Consider the following 24,454-nt stretch of genomic DNA (forward strand, 5'->3'; position numbering starts at 1 on the left):
AGGGTTAAGATCAGCTGCTATGGATTGGGCATTTCATCGAAAATCGAAGACAAATTCTTTTAGAAAATGCATTCCGACTTTCATTTACAAGTTCATGTTTTATTTATGCTGACTGGCGTTTGCTAATAGGTATTGTTAGGCCATTATACATACAAAATTATCGAAAGATTTTTCAAACATTATTTATTATGCAATTTTTTTCTTAAAATATATGACTGATTACTGCAAACAAATTCTCATAGAGTGCGTTAGCGATGCAGTTATCAGACCAAATCTTTCAAAAAATAATAATTCTTTGCTTATATGCTGAAACATCTGTTGCATAATTGGATACCTTACTTGAAAAAGACAGTAACGCTAATCTAACAACTAAGCATTATAATGATAAACGTGATGGCTTTAACTTTTCTATCGTCAATTTACCTTATCTAAGCCGCAATATACCTTCATCCCCTACAAACGGAGTTTGTTTGTCTTAATTGTTCTGATGTGAAATAGCATGCTCTTCATTTGAACTATTTTTAAATGGAGGTAAATTATTGAAAACCAGTCGATGAAACAAGCAGTCTCATTTAAATTCTATGGTCGATACAATGACCTTGACATCATAAACAATTTATCATTGAATTAAATGTTGACTTACATTGTCGACATCGCAAGCAATAAAATTACACCAAATGTTTGATTTAATAGTTTCGTTGCATAGAATGAAAAACCATTACAGTAATACAGTCTATTAAATAATCCGTACATAATGTATAGAAAAGCAAACATGCAGTTCATAATAACACATATTCCTCGGATTTTAGGCTATATTCACTGTAGGGTCAATGCATGTGCATTATTGATGTCTAGGGCTTTCGAATTTCTTGTCACCTCGCTGCTGGTGTGGTACCCTCGAAACCATGTAACATATGCTAAAAATACATTGTCATTGGCGCAGCTAGGATAAGGCTACCTGTTACATATCAAACTCTTCAAACTGTAGTTACTTCTCTGATCTACATAGATATGACGTCATAATAGAGTATGACGTCAAGTCACTGCATACTTGAGCTGACATGACGGAGAAAGTGTCATAATTCCTACATGGCATGTAAATATATTTTTGGGTGTTATGAATGTTTTTTAAGCTCGATTGTGCTGTGATAATATTGAACATTTGAAATTTAAATATCCCTTTCCCTATATTGTCCGAAATGTACATATTCAAACAACAGCAAAAAATTAAGTGTGAAACGCTCCCCTTACACGTCTGTAGACAGAGTTAGAATTCATGAATCGTGTTTATATTGGACAGTCTGACACAAGTGATAAACAGGGACAAATTGAAGATTTTCTGTGTGAATCTACAAGAGAAGTATGTCCTGTAACTGAGTATTGCTGGGGGATTGTGTGTAGTTTATCCAATTTTGTATAAATCGCGATAACGTGTGGAAAATATCCCTTCTTATGTTGGTAAATTGAATTTCTTGTAAAAAAAATTCTTAACGAGTAAACATTAAACCTGCCTCCAGCACTTTCTATGTACCGGAGATCACGATGAATTGAACTATGTAACAAACCTAGCACAATATATTTACTTTGCACTTGTGCCGAAGCGATTTTTGTGCAAGAATTAAGAATATCATAAATCACGGTCACGAGATCAACAAAGTCACGTTATATCACAAAAATGCTATAAAATGAAATAGGATTAAACTATGATCTTGAGTTGACTGCAATTTCAAACAAGGATTACATACCGTATTAAATTAAAATCTAGCCCAAAATAAGGCATTTTAAGCCTTCGGACAGCCTGTCATAACTGCGGGGAACAGACTTTGCAAAAAAACTTATTATATAAAAGGATAAAAGACATAAAATGTCTTGATTTTCTTACATACAAGCATTTCGAAAGATTTTTTCACTCAAATGAAGAGTTAACATTTACCGATAGAAGCCTCCAATTTATACCAATGGCTGGTAATCAGAGCCATTAAGCAATGAGAGCTTTTTTCAATGATTTATCAATTCATTAAAGGTGCATTTTGTAATATGAAAATGCTTCTTGATCTACCTTTCATAAAAGGTGAAATCGTAATTCAACAACTCGCCATGATCTTAATTGATAATTTATTCTTCTTTTATTATTAAAAAAAATCGTCAATATAATTATATTGTGTAACTGAACACTATAAAAAAAAGTATTAAAATACAACACAGTGCAATCACACTGCATTTTAAGGTCCTGTAATTAATGATAAGAAGGCATATATTGTTTGAATATGTATCCTCTCTGTCTGCCTGTTTTCTTTATATCTATCTGTCAATTTGTCCACAAAACGTAAGCCCTGTAAATTCAAATCACAGGTGGGATCATTTGTATATGCCTATTTGTTAATTTATATAAACTGTTGCCATCCTTGAGACTCTAATAAATACGGAATCCTTCATCATTTGTTTTATCCCTGGAATTGCATATTGGTGGACCTTCGGGAATACGGCACACCTATACTTCGTTTTTACCCTACGACCATACAGCGCCTTTACCCTTTACCTCACATGTACACCCTCTACGCCAACATTCTCTCACCCCTTTCGTTCTGCAAACAACGGATGCCGTTCAAGACGAAATCTTAGTACCGTCTAAAACTACTCGGTCACAATGGAAATAATATATGGGACCATTTACATTACAGAGAAAAGAATGAGAGAATAAGACAGGGAAAAAAATGATAAAGAAGACATAAAGTGAGATATACGCGGGTTAATCCAAAAGTTCTTGGAATTTCTCTCTAAAATGTTTTCGTGATTTGATGATAGCAAACAACAGGCATATTTATAATATAGAGTCATATTGCATCAATATTGGAAAATTTCATCACTTTCTGATTACCAATAAGGTCGCACGAGCTTTCTGACAATGGATAGTTGTAAAACCCGGGGGAGACTTCGACGTAACGTGTTAGATTATACCATGTCGCGGTCTGGAAACATCTAGCCCAAATATGTCCAATTTGAACATACAATTTTCCATAATGCTGTCCTTTTCTATATTTTTTTTTCTCAAGAAAATCCTGTGTATCCTCTCACACCAACTTATATTCATTTTTCACTCATATTTCAAAACACCCCCAACCCTTCAATATGACGTTCCAATATCAGTTGCAATGTCATGCACAGTATGGCAGCTGACAATGTCCATTGATGCTTTTAATTTGTCTAGGGGGATACGCACTTAAACCAGAGCCTCCAAAAAGCGACAAAACCTTTAATTAACGTCAATGGAAGTTCTATTTTTCTTAAATTTCTAACATCACTGGATAACCATTAACTAAATGCATTTTCCCCAAGCCTATATCAAAGATATTCGCTTTTACTACAGATTGATCCCAATATTATCAAAAAAAAAAAAAAACAAAAACGTATGAATAAACCGAAATTTGACGTTTCTAACAACTTAAAGATGAAAAATAAATAATTAGCGAATAAACTAAATATCCAGTAAAATCAGTAACACTCCCACACAAAGGTTGATAAAAAGATCAAGCAAGGTAATAATGACATAATTTTCGCTTTATAGGCGGTTTAATTCTCATTCACGCATTGAGAATGAAAATGATAATAAACACGATGTCTCCCCCGCATTTCTAAACAACCGTTTCAATGGCAACTGCAATAGAGTTACTATGAAAGATATTTAAAATATTTTTTGATTTAAAATATCCATCAAGTGTCATCAAGTATATTTTGATTTGTTATTTTCAAGCAACCATTTCCACTTTAAAATAAATAAAATCTAAAGAAATTCCAATAACTTTTGGATCAACCCTCGTACAGTTACATTAAATGTTACAGATTGACGTCACACCAACAAGTGTATCAGAACCAGTGACTCCTTTATTTCTTGCTATGTACAGTACGTTAAAAACAATAAACATTTCAAAGCAAAACTTGATGTAATGTATTTTAATACACTCCACAATGAAAGAACACAAATCATTGTTACAGTACGTTCGAAAAACTATTAATTATGTGTATCATAGTAAAAATTTCCCTAAAAGATAAAGACATACCTACTATTTAACTCTTCACTGTACAGTATTATGCTTCTTAGAGTTGTTTTAAGGTATTATTTTAAAATATATATTTAAAAATTGTATTTCTCAGTTATAGGAAAATTTTTAACTTTAGAATTTTTTGTAATATTTCATTGCCTTTCATTGTTGGAAAATTTTTATCTAATTTCATTGTTTGAGTGAAGGAAAAAATATTCCCCACAGTTCTAACAAAATGTTACCACAAGATTTTATACTATAATTATCATTTCTATTTTCCTTCTTTATTAAAAAAATGGGAAAAAATAAAGCTTCTGATTACTTCTAAATGTATATGATATTTCAGTAAATATGCTTTGAATATTTCATTTAATACATTCCAGAAACCAAACAAAAATCACTCTTATTTAACCTTTTTTTCAAAGAAATAAATGGGGTTGGATATAATCTCAATTACAGTACATGTACTTATAATATTTTTAGATATATCCATCTATTTTATATTGTTATACGTAGTTAACACTAATATATGCATTAAATAAAGCAACCATAGTAATGCTTGTATGATCAGAAAAATAATCATTCATCTATTGCATAACCTGATTTACAGGAAAAACCCTCTTAAGGGACAATATTCCTCTGCTCCAAATTTCCTGACTTATTTTTTAAAAATCCAGACATTGATTTTCAGCAAACAACTATAGCATTAAATTCAAATGGAAAATAGTTTGAAATATGAAGAGTTGCTTACTTTTTCAGAAATGAATAATATGTCAAATCATGATGTGAAGAAAATTTGATATGGTAAATAGAAAGATTAATTATTTTTTTTCTCACAATTAAATTGGAAATATGAGGTATATATAAAAATAATATTTACTCTCATACCTATCTAATTCCCATTAGAAAACATACTGAAGCGCTGCTTTTAAAACCACAATTACAAATTGTTTTCTGTGCATGTAAAATAACACGCATCCATATGGAAGAGTTATCCTTCCATTATCGCCCTTGAAAATATTTTTAATGAAACAAAATATTAATTAAATGTTTATATACAATACTGGATCTGAAATTTCTTTACAATTAAAAGAATTATACTTTAAGAGGTAGAGATTTCTCAATTTACACTGTTTAAAGGAACTGAGTATAAATGTTTTAAGTAAATTATTATAAATCGCTAATGTACATACAAGCAATAGAAACTATAAATCAGCATTTGTACATTAAAATAAGTTTGATTGAGTTGACTATGAAATGGTTGGCATGAATGAAACTTGTAAACTCTGACATGACAATTCACTGAATTTCATGACAAAATGTCTAAGGAAAGTTCTCTTTCTTATAAGAAGAGTTATCTCTCTTATCAGAGGGATGATCCACCTTTATTCAATTACTTTACTAATTGATCACTGAAAAGCCTGGAAATAGTCATTGAATGGTAGAAATTTTTTCCCCAACTACATGTGACCTTTCAGTAGATTTTCAGTTGACTGAGTGGACGAGTTTAATCCTGTTACTTTTTATGTCAAACTCAGCAGATGAATGCACAAATAATTCAACACATATTAATATTTATATCAATACATATTTAGAAACACCACCAGCGTGTAAAAGAATTAATAAGAGAATTGAAAATAGAGTTTGCTTGGTACATTTGAACTGTTTCTTTTAACAATCATTTTCTTTTAGGCCAAACATCAAGAAGACTGGGCTCTGCTATCAACTCCCTGAAATATCAATCATGCGAATAAAATCAAAACAGAATAATCATATAATTTTTAGCTCACCTGAGCTGAAAGCTCAAGTGAGCTTTTCTGATCACCGGTGTCCGTCGTCCGTCTGTCTGTCTGTCCGTCTGTAAACTTTTCACAATTTCAACTTCTTCTCTGGGCCAATTTTAACCAAACTTGGTACAAAGCATCCTTGGTTGAAGGGAAATTTAAATTGTTAAAATCAAGGGCCAAGACCCCTTCCAAGGGGAGATAATCAAGAAAATACGAGAATAGGGTGGGGTCATTAAAAAATCTTCTTCTGAAGAACCACTGGGCCAAAAAAGCTGAAATTTATGTGGAAGCATCCTGGGGTAGTGTAGATATTAAATTGTTAAAATCATGACCCCAAGGGGTAGGGCGGGGCCACAATAGGGAATCCAAGTTTAACATAGAAATATATAGAACAAATATTTAAAAATCTTCTTCTCAAGAACCACTAGGCCAGGAAAGCTGAAACTTATGTGGAAGCATCCTTGAGTAGTGTAAATATTAAATTGAAAAAATCATGACTCCCGGGGATAGGGCGGAGCCACAATAGGGAATCCAAGTTTAACCTAGAAATATATAGAATAAATCTTTAAAAATCTTCTTCTCAAGAACCACTAGGCCAGGAAAGCTGAAACTTATGTGGAAGCATCCTTGAGTAGTGTAAATATTAAATTGTAAAAATCTTGACCCCCGGGGATAGGGCGGAGCCACAATAGGGAATCCAAGTTTAACCTAGAAATATATAGAATAAATCTTTAAAAATCTTCTTCTCAAGAACCACTGGGCCAGGAAAGCTGAAACTTATGTGGAAGCATCCTGGGGTAGTGTAGATATTAAACTGTTAAAATCATGACCCCCGAGGGCAGGGCGGCGCCACAATAAGAAATCCAAGTTTCACATAGAAATATATAGAACAAATCTTTAAAAAATATACTACTCAAGAACCACTTGGCCAGGAAAGCTGAAACTTAAGTGGAAGCATCCTTGGGTAGTGTAGATATTAAATTGTTAAAATCATGACCCCCGGGGGTAGGGCGGAGCCACAATAGGGAATCCAAGTTTAACCTAGAAATATATAGAATAAATCTTTAAAAATCGTCTTTTCAAGAACCACTTGGCCAGGAAAGCTGAAACTTATGTGGGAGCATCCTTGGGTAGTGTTGATATTAAATTGTTAAAATCATGACCCCCGGGGGAAGGGCGAGGCCACAATAGGGAATCCAAGTTTTACATAGAGATTTATCGAACAAATCTTTTAAAATCTTCTTTTCAAGAACCACTAGGCCAGAAAAGCTGAAACTTATGTGGGAGCATCCTTGAGTAGTGTAGATATTAAATTGTTAAAATCATGACCCTCGGGCATAGGGCGGGGCCACAATGGGGAAGCCAAGTTTTACATAAAAATATATATAGAACAAATCTTTTAAAAAGATCTGCATCACCCAAGTGACTCAGGTGAGCGATGTGGCCCATGGGCCTCTTGTTTACAGAAATTTATTCCTATTTCCTAAATTTATTTGTGACATGGCCTGGGTAGATTAAACTACGATTTCCTTTTCATTCTCTCATTATATTTCTTGTATTCATTAAAACTATATTGCAATAGAGTGCCTGCTATTTTTAATATAAACTGTATAAAGAACATACCGTGTACCAATAATGCAACAGGTCATCACGTACAATCTGATGCTCTTTATGATCCTGTTTTCTAAAATTTGGGCAAACTCTTTCATTCGTTTTCAGTTCGGCGACGGTTCTCTCTGATAAGAAGCAATGCTCATCTTCTTCAGTGATATTTATATCTCTACACGGATACCCAACTTCATAGAAAACTCGGTGATGGAAAGTTGTGGTAAGCTCCTCAAGCATTTGTTCAATTTGAATTCTGATATTTTTCGTACCTGTATTTTCCAGGATGATATTCTTATCTGGAGTGAACGCTTGCAATTGAATTGATGTTTTATTGACTGCAATTGCAATGTTAATGTCATCACCTTTTTCCTTGTAAAAAGCAACGTTTTTGAAGAGTAGGTCTTCACTTAGCAATTCCCACCTGGAAAAGCATACTGCAACAAGTCTAAAGAAAAAGAAATGTGGAATAAATGTTTTAAAAGAAAACACCAAAATCGGAGTTTTATATCCGTTGTTGAAGACATGAAAGCCTTTTGTTGTGAAGTCTGTCTTATTGATACTAGGGATGTAGTACAAAGATTCTTGTCTATTCTCTGACAATTCTGCGTCTTTCCCCTCAACTTCTTTGGTTTTCATTTTTGCAAGAATGCCAAGTTTCTCCATGTATGGTATAATATGTTCCTTCTGAAGAACATACGATTCCTTTTTGTTTTCCCTCCATACCTTGACCAGTGTTGAATCTGAAATCATTCCATTCTTCATAAAAATGTCCCACTCTTTAACCCTACTGCATGCTGAGCGAGCGTGAGTAGGGTCTGTTATGATATTTTTAAAAGCGTCTACAAACCAACCGACGTCCAGTATAATGCTGTTTCTCAAACCCTCTTCCGAGAAATAGATTATCTGGCCTACCTCCGAAAAGTATCTGAGCATATCATCAAGGTCATTTTCGCCCAGAGACCTAAACTCTTGCTCTGTTTTTAGGCTTACTCTGTGTAAAATTTTCTCTATTTTGTGTTCTTGAATAAATAGCTCAAACATAGACCATTTATGTGGAATTTTTTCACCCCAATGTGGAAGACTTTTTGCCGTATGAACAATACAATTTCTGACTTGTTCTATTGCTTCTTCCTGGTGCCCATTCAGTTCTCCTAGTGGACATTCAATCTCGTAGTAACGTGCGGGTGAAATGTGATCACTCAATGTATGTTCACAAGGCAAGGATCTCTGTAGTGTATCGTAGAATGCAGTTTTACTTTCCGTGGTTACCTTCTTCTGTTGGAGAAGTCAATTATACATGTTAGAATATTAACCGAAACCGCAACATATACTACATGTAACAAAGCTTAGTATGGTACATGTACATGTTGATAATAAAACAATATGAAGCAATTTGAAGTTCCGTATACGGTAAATCACGTTTTATTAGCGAGAACTTACTTTTTGCGTAATTACGCAAGACGATGAGCTCCGAAAATTTCACTCTCGCAATCAAAAAATTCCTTGCGATTATATAGAGAAAAAGCAACAATTCGTGAAAATTATGTCTCGTAAATAAAAAGTTAATGGCTATCTTGCAAAAATTTAGTGATTTACAGTATACCCCTTTAAGCAAAATACATTCTAATAATTAATCCATTTTCAATGTGGTTGATGATGAAAGATGATGCAGATGAATTATTATAAGCTAGAAATAAGTTTCAAAAACTACCGATTACCCAACACCAACTGACAAAATGGTTTTACTGATGTACATGGCGCACTTACGTAAGTTTTTTCAAGTCATTACCATTCAAAATGAATTACAAAATCTTGACACAAGAAAGTTTTTTCAAAGAAAAAAATAATGAATACTTAAATGTGAAAGACCAAAAATGACAAAAGATCGACTTAAGATGGAAAAAAGTCTACCGACATGCCATGAAAGATGTTTACCTTTACACAGTCATGATGAGAGGCAATCAGGATAACAGGGGTGGCCTTGGTTTCACCATATCGACTTCTTTTAGATTTTCCATCCTCACAGTATGTTTTAATGGATTGCAGCCAAAACAAAAAGTAGTCTTGCCAAAAAAAAAAAAAATAACGCATTATCAAGTGATGCGTCTATTGAAATTATGTTACATGTAAACGGTGATTCTAAGTTATATGAGATACATATAATCTTAAAATACTATGACAGCCATAGTTATAAATGCATAACACTGTATAAAACAGGTTTTCTTTACACGGTTTCTGAACAACAAAAAAAAACGCTTTCATTGAGAGTATATACCTGCAAATGTCCAGTTATGAAATAAAGATCCTATGGGGTTGTGTCTGTCAGTGTCGTATGATATAGCTTTTTCCTCCAGATCTTTAGACATGTCAACCACCACGAGATAAAAGGCTCTTCTGGAGAGGTAAATCTGGTGACACGCGTAATACGCTACTTGTCCAGCGAAGTCTGTCATACTTATAAGTTGTCTTCCATCTGTGCTGTTAGAAGTCTTCTCTGATTGGGTTCTATTTTTATCAAAATCTGAAAGAATGTGAGATAAGAATTGCAAATGAAAATATATTCCTATTCATAAAATAAAATTATACATGTTTTAAATCAACAGAATGATCCATTCTGAAAACAAGCCGCTGGCCTTTAAAAAAAAGGACTGCAATTTGTAGACAATTTGATTGTGTTTCTAATCGAAATTCAATTAAAATAAATTCTAGATTTAGAGAAACCCCCCTATAAACATATCACATTAACATATTTAAAAATAAATCACCTATTAATGTGTGTGGATATCAAGATGAAAATATGTTCCTATTCATAAAATAAAATTATTCATGTTTTAAAACAGAGACTATATGACACCTATTTTAACATCTTAGCAAAATGAACTTTTTGAAAAAAAGCTACTGGCCTTTTAAAAAAGAACTGCAACTTGTTTCTAATTGAAATTCAATTAAAAATAATTCTAGGTTTAGTGAAATTTACCCATCTATAAACATATCAGCTTAACATATTTAAAAATAAATCACCTATTAATGTGTCATCTTTAATTTCAAACAAATCCTCGTGGATATCAAGACCGACGGTTGTCTCTGTTGGTTGTTTGTTTTCTTCTTTGTTTTCCCTTTGAAGTCTTCTAAGAAGAGTCGTTTTTCCTGCGCCTGCGCATCCCACTATCATTCCTCTGGCACGGCACATGTTCACACTGCCTTGACTTGAAATTTTGACGAACCTTTTTCTTGCTTCTATGTCCCAAAACAGTACTTCTCCGGGTATTTTCACTAAACATAACATGAGTCTAATTATAATTATCCTCTTAACTGGCATATACATGTACAAACATATTTTGTTAATAGACTGCAAGTTGATTCTGAAGGGGCTGGGGGGGGGAGGGTGGGTGGCTATTTTCTCCAAGTCAAATTCTTTATTTTCATACAGATGAAGGACACAATATTTATTTTCATCTTTACTAAAACAAATATCTGACAAGCAAAATGAAAAAATAAATTCATCAATCAAAAACTCTAAATATGTAGTGGTGGTGATCGTGAAGGGGGGGGGGGTTAATGGCTTTGGTCATGTACAGATTATCTATTTTCCTGCCAGTCGAGGGCAGATAATTACTTTCAACATTTTCGAGAACGGGTTATTTATTTCCCTTTGTCAGTCTCTCCCTCTCCTCAGAATCCAATACTCGTCCCCTTTATGTTTTTCGTCCCTCGCTGGATGTGGGATATATTCATTTCGGACTGCCGTTCCCTCCGTTTATATTTCTGTCTTTCTGTAACGCTTTCGTTTGAAGCCATATACCGTATAAGTAGAATTTTTAACGAGGATTTAATTTTGGCATTATTAGCGAGGGTGCTGACATTGCTAAAATTTAATATCGCTAAAAGATTAATTGCGTATTATTTGTAATAGCTTCTTTAGTTAGCATTTAAAAGTCGCTAAAATTTAAATACCCGATTTTAGGTTGAAATCGATAAATTTGCGTCTCGCTAAAATTTCCACTTACACGGTATATCGAGAAGTCTTAAGGTAGGTCCGTACTTTCAGAATTTTCTGTCAAACTGATAATTTTTCAACTTGAATACCTTGAACAAGTCTTAAACTTACTAAAACACCCATAAAAGACGTATCTTTGCAGGTTAATTTTCATACAACATGTCTCAGTGCACATACCTCTAAAAACTCAACAGCCAAAATTAAACATAAAAAAGTGTGATATCATATTTCTCTTAGTTATGCACCAAATCACATCAAATCTATGTTAAAACTTATGAAGATCAAAAATATTCATTTGCCAAGAGAATATTTGAAATCTTTACTGCAAAACATTAACAAATTGGTGTTGAATCTGTCCTTGTCTTTCAGAAAAAAATCTTAAAATATCTTTATTTTTATTTTTTCTCGAAATCCAAAATGTTTAGATGCCATTTTTTCTTTAAAACTATTAAGAATTATATCTAATGTTAACAAAAACAGCTACTTCATTATGGTTAACCAGAGAATTTTAACAAAACAGTCTTTTGAAGACGTATACCCCCATTTTTGGAATATCAATTTTTTCAATTATTCAATGCAAAATTTTTAAAAAGTTAAAATTAAACGGATGATATAGCCTCTAAATAAAAAAAAAATAGATCTCAGGTAAGTTTGCTTAAAAGAAAATTAAAAAGATTTAGGTCCATAAAAGCAATTAAGAATTTTGTGTCTGTGTATGTACTAAATGACATATAGATCTTATGGACAGAGTGCATGGTGTTTATTTCCATAAATAATGTATATTAAATGCTTCATATGCACAATAACACTATAATAAACAAACATATACTTGCTAAATCATTTTCAATCACCCAAAAAGATTTATATCAATAAAAAAGTGAAAATCAGAATTTTATATTGATGTGTAAAATTAGAACCGGATCCGTAAAAGTGTGGGCCCTCCTTAAAGCTTTACCAATTACATGTACATTTTACACAATAACTCCAAATGGCAAAAGAAAGACTCCTTTTGATTTTGAGGTCAAAATTTCCAAGGTCTAAATTATAAAGAACAAGAGCCACGAAGCATCAAAATCCGCACCGTATTCAAAATTTATGAATTTTTGTTAAATGATAGTCTAGTATGTGTACGTTGTAAAACAGTTTATTTTTTAACAATATCTTTTATAGTTTTCTTTTTACAGGTGTTTAAAATAAGCATTGTTTTTTCGAATGAAATACTATGACGTCATGACGTTGACGTTAAACACGTTAAATTCATGACGTTGAAATTATTTATAAGAGGTAACAAATTTACACTGATGGAAAATAATTCACAAGAGTAGGATTAGAATAAATATTGAATATTTTATCGAGTGTTTTAGGGGTGGTGAGGTGGGTGTAGTGTTGTTTTTGTTGTGAAAAAAAGAAAGTGCACGTGTACTAAGCTTAAATTTTCAGCAATTGTTTAGATGATGTCATATTTCATTAAAAAATATTTTTCTTGAATAAATGATGTTATGGACTTTATTCCCCTTAGTACTTTCCTATTGTGAGAATCCAAATTCACAAAAATAGTTAATATTTTTAAAGGGAAAAAAGCAATCAAAAAAGTTTCATCCGAGAATACGTATAGAATACATATCATACATGTATATTATTAACTTTAAATAAAAAATCAGGTTGAAAAGTGGATAAAGTTTGAAGACGTTATTTATCAGGTCGTCAATTTGAATACACTTTAAGTTTTCAGCAGTTTCCCAGACGTCTCCAATGAAATAGTGCAACATAATAGACGGAAATAATGACGTTTCGGTGCATCAGAGAGCAAAGAGAGCAATTAATCTTGAACCTTGCCCCCCCCCTCCCCTAATTTTGCCGATATAAAGAATTCTTTAGAAAACATAGGTAGTACATGTTTATACTTGTGTCCCTTCAATGATACATCTGATGACTTTTTTTTGCTTGTTGAGGAAATTTTGGTAGTTGATAGTGACCCCAGCTGAAGAAATGTGACTGTGCCCCTCCCCTCCCCCCATCCATCTGCAATTGTAATTGCTTCCTGCAGGCCCAAACTAAGAAGAATGCTACTTGGATCCTGTCTCCTGATAGACAAAACATACGCACAAACATCTCCTGGTAGTATTGAATGATGCTATCAATATATACCATTGAAAAGATTCCATACATGTATTTACATGCAGTTGAATAATGTAAGAGTTTGTTAATAAAAGGTCCCATATATATGTACCAGATTTATTTCCGTATAACCAAATACCAAGGGCAATTCCATGTACGTGCATCAGTGAAATTCTGTCCGGACCCTCTCCCTCCCTTGGAATTTACAAAATTGAAAAATGTATATACAAAGCCAATTAAAAGTGACCTTAGACCCCTACCTAAAAATGCAGATCCCTCATTGAAAATGTGATTTGAAATTGGTAGTAAAAGTCATAGATATGAAGATTTAACAGTCTAAGACCCCCCCCCCACACACACACACACAAACTTTCTTTTTAGCTTGTCAAGAAATTTCCAGGTTGGAAAATTATTTTTTTCGATCAGGGTTCCCCACCCCCGGAAAATTTTCCTGGATCGGTGCCTGCAAAAATTATAAATAATATGATGTAATCCCTCTTAAGATTTGTATATGATTCTTCTTACCCGGATTTATGCGCGGATCTAGAGGGAGGTCGGGGGGTCCCTCCCCACCCCCACCCCCTGGAATTTGCAAGATTATTAAATGTATATATTGGAGCAAGAAAAAAAAAGTTACCTTGGACCCCCCTTGGGAAAAGCAGACACATCCCCCGGTAAACGCGAATTTGTGTGAAATGGGTATGAAAAGTGAAAGATTTCAGGCAATACCCCCACCACCACTACCACCACGAAATATGGTTTTGACTTTTGGGCGCGTTTAGTTTTTGTTTCTTTTGCTTGTTAAGAAATTTCTCACCTGGAAATAATTTCTGAATTTGAGGATTTATGTTATCAGTATTAACTTGTAAGTATTCAATATTTCTTGTATAAGTTTAACCTAACAAGTATTTTAATTAAATCACTGCTCCCGATGTAACAATCACATGACTAAGAAATACGTGAAAACTGGGGGATTCCCTATTTTACTGCAAAACCAACCTTTTTACAGATTAGCTATATTTGAGCAGACCTTTACGCATCCGACTTTAAACTCGAACAGGATACTAGTATATGAAATTAATGAAAACTAAAAGTGAAAAAAAGTAAATTACATGTTGAGCAGCTCATTAACTCATCCAAATTTTTAATTATTGAATATCTCCATGGTCACATCTGTATCTAATCCTGTATATATATCTAGCCGAGACCCCCAATATTAGCGGATTCTGTGTGAACACATTGATAGGATGAACAGACCCATGAAATACCATACATGCATGAGTTTGATGGAGAGATGCCCCAGACCTAATATTGTTCGAGGGTTGATATGGGTTGTGATGTAAATTTTGGTCTTAAATTTAAATTTCAAAATACGTATACGTGTATATAATCATGAATATTATTCCGAATATGTGCACTTTTGATAATTAAGCATCTGCGTGCTCGAGTATCTGTTTCACACCAATTCATGTATTTATTAAATGTGTCAAAAAAAAAAAAATAAATAAAAGAATTACACATTTACACAATGATATATTTGGGATGTTTTAATCAGTAGACAATAAGAAAGGTCCAATTAAGGTTAAAGTGGGTATCCTTCCTACTGTAGGGGACAGAATATAGGGAACTTATACTGCCTTGCCAGTGAGCTTAAACTTTTCTGGTGATGCGGTAGAGTCTCCCTCTATTTCAGACAAGTTAAGCAACGGCGAGCCTGTTTAACCATTGGATGGGTGACCGCTTCACGTTACAAAATTGGTGGCAGCGTAGTGATTCTGGGTGTCTGGTGTCCTTCTTCAGGAAGTCTTAGAGAAGACTTAGTGTCCATATATAGACTCTGTGTCTATGGACGGCAGGGGTTGCCGTATCTGAAGTCAGGTTCCGATCTATTTCAGGAAGCTCTAAGACTAGGACTTTGTGTCCAAGTATGGACTTCGTGTCCGGGAACGGCATTGATTGCTGTAGCTGAAGAGACCCAGACAAGAGAGAAAATGCTAAAATAAAGCTTCCCTGAGCGGGGGGAAGTGTAGCGGACAGTATATAGGGAACTTATACTGCATGCATTGCCAGTGAGCTAACTTTTCTGGAAATGCGGTAAAGTCTCCCTCTATTTCAGGCAAGTTAAGCAACGGCGAGCCTGTTTAACACTTGAATGGGTGACCGCTTCATGTTACACTACTTTCTTGGTTTTGAAGAATAAGTTTTAATTTTTGCCAACCTTACCCCCTTTACTTAAAACGACCTGTTGCTAAAATTGAGTGCAAGTTGTCATCTAAAGAAGATACATAGACTATTTTTTAAAAACATATTACTTTGGAATGATATTAATATTTTTTTTATTTTAATCCCAGGTTAAAATAGCGGTTTTTTTTCGAGAGAGAAAAAAATAGAACATGCATACTCGTGACTGTAGCACTTTTTTATGTCCTAATGCATTTACGATTGCCTCTCGTAAATAATATATATGTAGAATTGATTAGGCCTATATGTTTTCGTTCATTTATTCAATAAAAACAAAATAACACTTTTGGATAGAACCTTTTAAATCTGAAGTCCCCAACTCTAGCTCGGCACATATATACATGTACAGAAGGTTCAATAATTTGTCATGTATATCATGCGGTCTAGGTTCTTGAAATGTTTTCAACTATAAATATAGAGAAATGTCAAAGACATTCTTGATAATTTTTAAAACGCTAATTGGTATGCTCCTGTTTTTTTTTATTTAGCCAATTTATAATACCGGCAATTTTAATTGATTTATTGAACCTTTCTGCTGGTAGTTTTATCCGTTTTAGGTTGTTTCTCGAGTAATCTCCCTTTGATTACATAGTGACCATGGCAACGAGGCATTGGGATCGAGTTGTAAACAGGAATTCACACAAAGAAATACAAAAAGAGTATACACTATTTAAAAAAATATCATAAATATAATTAATTAGAACATATGTCAAGAAAAAGTCTTGGGTCTGAACGGGTAAAGGGTCAAGTCGACAATACTACATGCTGTAATATTTTGTAGGCACTGGCATGGTTTTCGTTTTCCTTTTTCCTACCACAACACAAAATCCAATATATTTCAATTTAGACAATTCATTTTGATACATTTCTAAAGAAGAAAGCACAAAAATTATTATATTTGGTATTATCATAAAATATTAACGAAAATCCGCTGCGGTGGTCGGTTTTCAGAGGTTTTAGGTTGAAAGAAAAGTTAAGTTTTCGATGTGGCCACACGTGACAAACAAAATAAAAATATGCCCTATGTATTTACTTTTTTATCCTCTTTTTAATGACATAAATTTTATTTTGTTTGTAGGGTGTGGCCAAAGTCAAATTTTGAGTTAAAGATGTAAAAAATGGTTGATTTTGCTAAAAATCAGCAAAGTGCACGTGTTTAGACGTTTACTGTACAATTATGACGTCATCAAATGAAAAATATGACGTGAACCTTTTGAGCTCAAGACTAGTAGATAATATATTCATCATTATTTTTCTCTTTTACTTCAGTTAAAATTTCCTAAAAAATGTAGGCCGATTTTGCATCTTCGTGGCTTTACTTCTTTAAAGAACTCTCTGTTTTAAGGTCAAGATCAAGTAAATGAAAAAATACCTAGTAGACAGATTTATCAAATTCCAGAAATTAATTCCCGTAATGATGCTGTATAACGTTAGCTTGGTCAAATAAGGTGTTTCGGGTCATAATTTGTAGGTAAAGAAGATGAAAAACAATATTTTAAACAGTCATTTTCAATGAAAAATGAAGAAAACTCAAATTGAATGCCATGAAAATACCCTATTTCTGTTGATGTCGTAAAGTACGGGAAAAAAAAAAGAATGTTGAAATGGATTATTATGTCATAATAATGTAGTACATGTATCTTCACAAAATCCTTCTTACAATGTAAGTCATTTACCAGATTTTTACTTTAAAACTTTTCCACACGTTTCCGTGCGATATCTTGACAAGCATTTGAGCTTGTGCAATGACGTTTTATACCTCGTTCTCTATGGCCTATGGAAGATTTTGAAGTCAAATGTCTAGGTCGTAAATAATGAAAAGTCTGTCTGTTTTGACACTTTTCCGCACGTTTCCACGCGATATCCTGGAAAGCGTTTGAGCTTGTTGAATAAATGAATACAACAACTCTCTTTGACCTGATGAAAGACCCCTATTTGATTTTTGGTGGTCAAAAGGTCAAGGTCGTAAATTGATGTTCTGTGTCAGTGTAAAACTTCCGGGCGATATCTCAAGCGGCTTTCAATTTTTGAAATTTTATGTTTCACCAAAACTCCCAATCCCTTTGTCCCCCCTGCACGTATTAAAGTGCTCCCTCCTATCCCCCTCCTGGGTCAACACATCTTTATCCCTTCAGCGGGGAACACGGAATCTCTGAATAAGCTTGTTACAATGTACAATTAAAACTAATTTCTAAACGATTGTGTAAAAAATCATCTTCATTCAAAATAAATTCTTTTCCCTCTAAATCCAATATGAAAAATAAAACAAAGGGGAAAATCTGCGAAATTAGTTATGCTAGCGCTGTTTAAAATTACTAGCATAAAAATGTTCATCTCTATGTCTATGGATTACCGGGTACTTTCGACAACTGGGCCCGATTTACAAAGAACTCGTGTATAAGACCCACATTTAATTCTTATAATTATAAATTTTAAAACTACACTTCACTAACAGGGGTTACAATCCAAATAATTTTCCAATCCTTAAATGTCAAACATTCATATGTAATAACATTTAAAAAGATTTAATACTTTTCGTTTGCTTTTTTGAAGGATTACGCTACAAAAAACAGATGGAAATAAATGTATTTTTTTACACAAATCAAGAAAATGAAATAGTTACTATAGAGGATCTTATTAAAAAATGATGAAGATTCTCCCTGAAATATGACATTTTTACTAGAGTGTCACAGAGGTAATACTACATAAACCAGTGAACCACATAACTAGAGACAGATCTTGGAGACGTTATACTTACAACGTTTACTGATCCTGTCATGAATCCTCCTGTCAGACACGGTACAGTGTGTGATGATGTCCAGCTGTAGACTGTCTATGAAGAGGTCGTACATCTTCTCCGGCTTATCCGGTACATACAGACATCTCTCTCCCTCACTCCTCTCATACTTCCAGGACCTGCAGTATTCTGATATCACATCACGTGACGCCGTGGTCAGGAAAAACTCCAGATCACTGTCTTCCACCAGACACTCCGTAACAAAGGCGTACATGACGTCATGTCGGATTTTGTCTGATATAAAGGTTATCTCACCGTCACGTGTTTCTGTGATTCTATCAGGGGGATCTACCGAGCCGTCAGCAGATATATCAGGGAAATACCTCTGTCTGATTTTGTCCTTTGTGATTTTGTGTGATTGTTCAATGAAACTAATCCGATATTTATCAGATATAAGTAAACAATACAGTAGACATCTCACTGTCGTTGGATAGCCAAGGATTTTACCTGAAATGACAAACAGATAAATAAATTATAAATCACCAAACAAAAAAAATTATTAAAATAAAATAAATAAATTGTTGACATTCAGTCGAACTACAAGAACTGCACTTCAATCTTTTTCTTTACACTGTATGTACATGTATGTATTAAGTCCTATTGAACAGAGATGTTTTAGGATGTGAACCACCCCAACCCCACCTCATTTTTCTTAATCTCTACTTTAACCATCGCTGAATAAATTATATTAAAAAGATGAGGAGATTGATCGTTAATTAATTTCATGATAATCCTGAAATACGAATGCAAATCTGTAAAAAAAAAATGATTTTTTATTCTTAATAATAGCTATAAATTGAAATAACGTTTAGCTTTCGTCGCCTGCGAGACACAGTTATTCGAGCATCTGCTTTAGAGTCCAGGAGTAGGGATTTCATTCTTTTAATAGCGACACCACATTATTTTCTTGTTTGTCGGACATCTGATGACAAGAGTAGGCAAACACATTAGTAATATCTTTTTTTAATTTTTTGAAGGAAATATTTTTTGGTGGAACTTGAACATATATTCCCCCTACCTTATTTTTATTTTTATTTTTTTTTTTACATAAAGAAGAATAACGAGGAGTACGAAAGATGGAGAGGAAATAAAAGGGAAAAAATATAAATAAGACATTAATTATAATTAAGCGATCTTGCATGGGTAGCATAAATACACAATCATGTTTAGCAGGATTCACAGAAACTGCAGGAAAAGACGGGGGGTGGGTGTTATTGTAACATTTCATATATTGAATTTAAAGAGGCTTTTAACGGAGCTGCCCCCCCCCCCCCTTCTTAAAAAGTCTACAGAATTTTATTTCCATCAACTGTCATATGTTTCTTTTTAGCTTAAAAAGGAATTTTGTATTTTTGTGCTTCAGCAATTAAAAAATCAACTTCTTGGACAGAACATTCTTGTCTTGGTCAATGAAAAAATGCAATACTCAAATCAATATATAGTTTGCACCCCCTTCACGACCCCAACCCCCTCCTCCCTGCCAGAAAAAAAAATAACTAACCTTAAAATAGAAAAAAATATTGACTTATTCTATATTTCTATATATTAACGATGAATAATGCTTGTAAACATCCAAAATACTGTAATGATGAGTTTGTTTGTTGATTAAAAGGTCTCACTTCGAATACTTCACTGAAACACTGTTACATTGACACCATTCTTCGCCGCGGAGAGCCTAAATTTGACCTTGGCACTTAGGGCCATTGGGCAGTGAGGATCATTTTCGTGCCAGCAACTTCCACAACAAGGGACCCCGTTTTAATCGGTGTAATTTAAGAACACGTGTTCACGTCCCTCAGTGGGATTAGATCCCGTGACATATATATAAGGATCACACGAGAACTACTCGTTTCCTCCCTACATCCGTTCAAACTTTTATATATGTGCAGTACCTGGATTTTCATCGTCTCTAGTCATTTCAGTCAGAAGTCCGTATTTTTTTTTTTTTTTTTTTTTTGCTGTGATTTTATGATGAAACTGAATTTTTTTTAAATAGTTCAAAATGCTTCCTGATTAAATTAAGTTGATCTAACTTTGGCACTAAAAAATGAAACAAATGTTTTAAGGCATAACAACAATCAACTCTTCTTGCATTTAACAGGTCCATGGAAGGATAAAAGTGAAACTTTTAAAATGAGGTTACAATGTAAGAGCCTTAGTAACGCTACAAAACTCGTACGTATAATGGAAAGATAACTCTTGTCTTCCACCCCGTCAGCGGTACCAGATAGCAAATTTATACGACCTGAAACATTTTCACAAAGTTGATCTAATATGTTTTGCACTAAAAAATGAAACGATTGTTTTAAGGCATAACAGCAATATCAAATCTACTTGTATTCAAAAGGTCCATGGAAGGATAAAGGTGACACTTTTAAAACGAGGGAAGGAATTCATGTATATCGCCTTTGTAACGCGACATAACTCGTACGTATTATGGGGAGATAACTCCTGTCAGTGGTATCAGATAGCAAATTTATACGACCTGAAACATGTTCACCACCTTTCACAATAAATAATTCGGAATACATGTACACTTACATACAATAGAAAAATAAAAGCAAATGAAAATCCTGTTAAAGAGAATAATTTTAATTTGGATTAATATTGAAACAATTTTAATTTTACAAAATTTAAGGTAGTTCTATACTCTGCACTAAATGGGCTCAATCTAAATAAATCTGCTTTTAAAAGATAGACATAAATCCCAGCAATGGATAGACAGAAGAAAAATCATATGTCAGCATGTTCACTTTTCCGCTATTACCTATCGGAGTATATACCCCGAAATGTAAAATACTGAAATTTACTTATCCAAGATTTTGTTGTATATAAATGAAATAAAGTCTAAATATTCGACTTTAATACCCAAAAGAGAGTAGAAATATGTTAGTCAACAATATATAATCATTGTTTTGCATGAATTATTATAAATAGATGCACTTTGTTAGACTAACGTATCAAAATTTAATATGAGAAAATATGCTTCACAGGCCAATCTCCGTCATTCAAAAAAAAATATGGACTGGAATATTTAAGAAAAAGATTAAGCTGTAAAAAAATATGTGTTGACGCATTTCTTTTCGTGGTATGAGCTCTACACTCAAGGTACCCTTCTAATTTCCTTCTTCTAGAAAAAAAAATATATTGCAACATTTTCCTGTAATACTGTTAATGTTTGAGTGTATATTTGTACTAACAAAGTTGTACATACTTAAAACAATAATTATACACACCCATGCCTATTGTTCCTATTTTACTTAAAAAAATTAAAACACACTCTTCTTGTCTGTAAATTGGAGACAATGAAAATGAAAGTGATTGACTGATTCTCACATACTGAATAATTTTGTAACAGAAAGTAAGTATGCTGCAAGTGATCAACTTTTGTCATATACTTATATTCATAAGATAATTTTATAATTTTGCATTAATTCGTGGATAAGCAGTTTGAGGAGGGGGGGGGGTGCGTTAATTATTGTTCAAGGTAAATTTTATAATTTTTTATTAGCCAAATTTATAAATGTCTACTAAGTCAAATCGTAGTCATTACTTTTCTTCCGAATTATTTTCAACTTGGCCGCCGACAATAGTCGTGAGAGTTTGATACAAATCATGCATGTTCTGATGTAGCAATTTATTACCTAATTATATGTTTTATGTCTACACATACAGGTAGATTTATAGATAATATTTATTCAGATTACTGAACAGATTGGACAACAGGCTAAGCAAACTTCCTATAAATCACTTTTTTATACAAGGTCTTGGGTACATGTATCAAATATAATGAACTAAGTTAATATATTAATATAAATTTATAGATCCGAATTCACAGAAATAACTAAAGAACTAATTTTAAACTGAGTTATATATAGTTCCGAATGCACACATATAACTAAAGAACTAACTTCATTTTTTCTAGAAAATCAAACTTTCTTACTTGGTTTTCTATAGGTTTTGTTGTCGATGATATAGATGTCCCAGTGTGGATGTAGACCTATACAGGATCTCACGATGTCAGGTCTCGCATCTAACTTGTATCTCCAGAGCCACGTCACGTGATCTACACTGTCCTGTGATCTTTCTCTGTAATGTACAGCCTCCCCTTCTCTTCGTAGTTCCGTTAGAAATTCTTCTCCTTCATCTTTACCCTTAATTATATTTTCTGGGATATTTACTGTAGAAAAAAAAAATATCCTTTATAATAAACATTTACACTGTAATACCATTATGTATATATACAAACATTCAAATTATAGGTTTAAGGTAGATCGCGGGTTTGCTGACGTCACAATTGGATTCGACGTAAAAAACTTACTACGTTTACAGTATTAAACTACAAACAAGCAAAAAGTATTTCCATCAGTATGCAGCATAAAATAAAACAAACATTAAAGCGTGTTTTGTCTGTAAAAATATTTATTTAATAATGCAATAAAAAATTAAAGATTAATTAATATCTTATCAATACTAAATTAAATTAAGAGTTAATATAAAGGTAAAATATGAAAGGTCAAAATAGATTCAAACAACATGACTCCGTGTTTCATTGAAAAAAGTTGACAATTTATGTAAATTATGACAATGTTTACATGAATATTTATTGTCAATCAATGAAAAATTGAAAATGCGGATAAAACAGTTTTTATTTTCAGTGAATTGTTGATTACATTGTGATTCTGAGACGTACGTAAATAATGACGTCGCACTAACGTTATATAACGTCTTTATGAAATTATATACGTTAGCTACACATTTGTAAAACTTTAAAGTTTTTTTGCAAGAAAATGAGCGAGAACACATATTAATTTTTTTTAATAGATCGATTCGAAATTTATCTCACATTCATCGTGTTGAGTAATATAAAATTCGTCTGCGCCGTTTTTAATTAATAAGCAAGGTTTTGAAATGCGTTTACCGGTGAGAAAGGCGCATTTACTATATATTTCATTGTAATAGCGTCACCAGTTCTCATCAACATTAGTGCCTTTGAAAGACGATAACAATATAACCACGCAGACGAATCTCACACAAATTTCAGAAAGTAAAATTTGAATCGAGAGGATTAAGTTGACAAATTTTTGGAGTATGTTTTCAGGCAGACAGTAAACCCGCGATCTACCTTAATAAACATATTCGATCAGTTACTTCTATTATAATATGCTAATCTAGTAGCATTAAATTGTAATCGATGAAGCTACTACAAAGCAACTACAAAAAAGAAAGAGATTTAAATGTATAAATGTTTCTACTGATAACTTTTTAACTCTTTAAAATGTAATCCAATTATTTAAAGAAAATTCTGGAAGAAAAAATAGAACAATTTAGAATTATTTTACTCTGACTCACATCTCCGGTGTATCTCATAATATATCCCCGTGTCCTCCATAGTGACGTGAGTCAGTATGTTCATCTGTAGACGGCGTATCAGTAAGTCATCACAGTAACCAGGACTAGTGACACACTTCTCTCCAGGTTCTCTGTTGTATCTGTACGATCTCAGGTACACACTGGCTGTGTCATAACTACTGTAATAGAATGGTATAACACTGTCTCTTGATGCTATCCTATACATTGTCTCATCCTTTGTGTCCTCTGTTATCTTATCCTGATCTTCCCAAAGGTAATCACGTGACTTCAGTCTGTCCAGAGTCTGCTGTGCTTCCTCACGTGTTACAGGATTATATTTACGGTACACAGTCCGTCGTATCTCATTAAGCATGTCCAGCCACTCTGTGTCAGTGAAGTCAGGAGGGCCGGAGTCAGAACACAGAAAACAGAATAACACGGACACCTCGTCATCAGTCAGGGTGGAGAACTGATCTACAAAGTGTAGTGAACATATATTGAGAAACACTGTCAT

General features: G+C 33.3%; 1 protein-coding gene across 1 annotated transcript; it reads right to left on the bottom strand.

The window, feature by feature from the left end:
* Window positions 1-4,466: 4,466 nt before the first annotated feature.
* Window positions 4,467-24,454, bottom strand: LOC134231895 (uncharacterized). Its single transcript, XM_062713851.1, has 9 exons — window positions 23,941-24,454; window positions 22,532-22,768; window positions 18,550-19,035; window positions 10,457-10,708; window positions 9,711-9,956; window positions 9,371-9,498; window positions 7,451-8,710; window positions 5,424-5,770; window positions 4,467-4,660 (listed from the first exon to the last, which is right to left on the bottom strand). Exons 1-8 carry the CDS (start codon window positions 24,452-24,454, stop codon window positions 5,741-5,743), a joined length of 3,153 nt encoding a protein of 1,050 aa, XP_062569835.1. The 3' UTR covers window positions 4,467-4,660; window positions 5,424-5,740.

Source organism: Saccostrea cucullata, unplaced genomic scaffold (genome assembly GCF_032062105.1).
Source record: "Saccostrea cucullata isolate Sc308-1 unplaced genomic scaffold, CSIRO_AGI_Scuc_v1 ctg8260, whole genome shotgun sequence".
Lineage (NCBI taxonomy): Eukaryota > Metazoa > Mollusca > Bivalvia > Ostreida > Ostreidae > Saccostrea > Saccostrea cuccullata.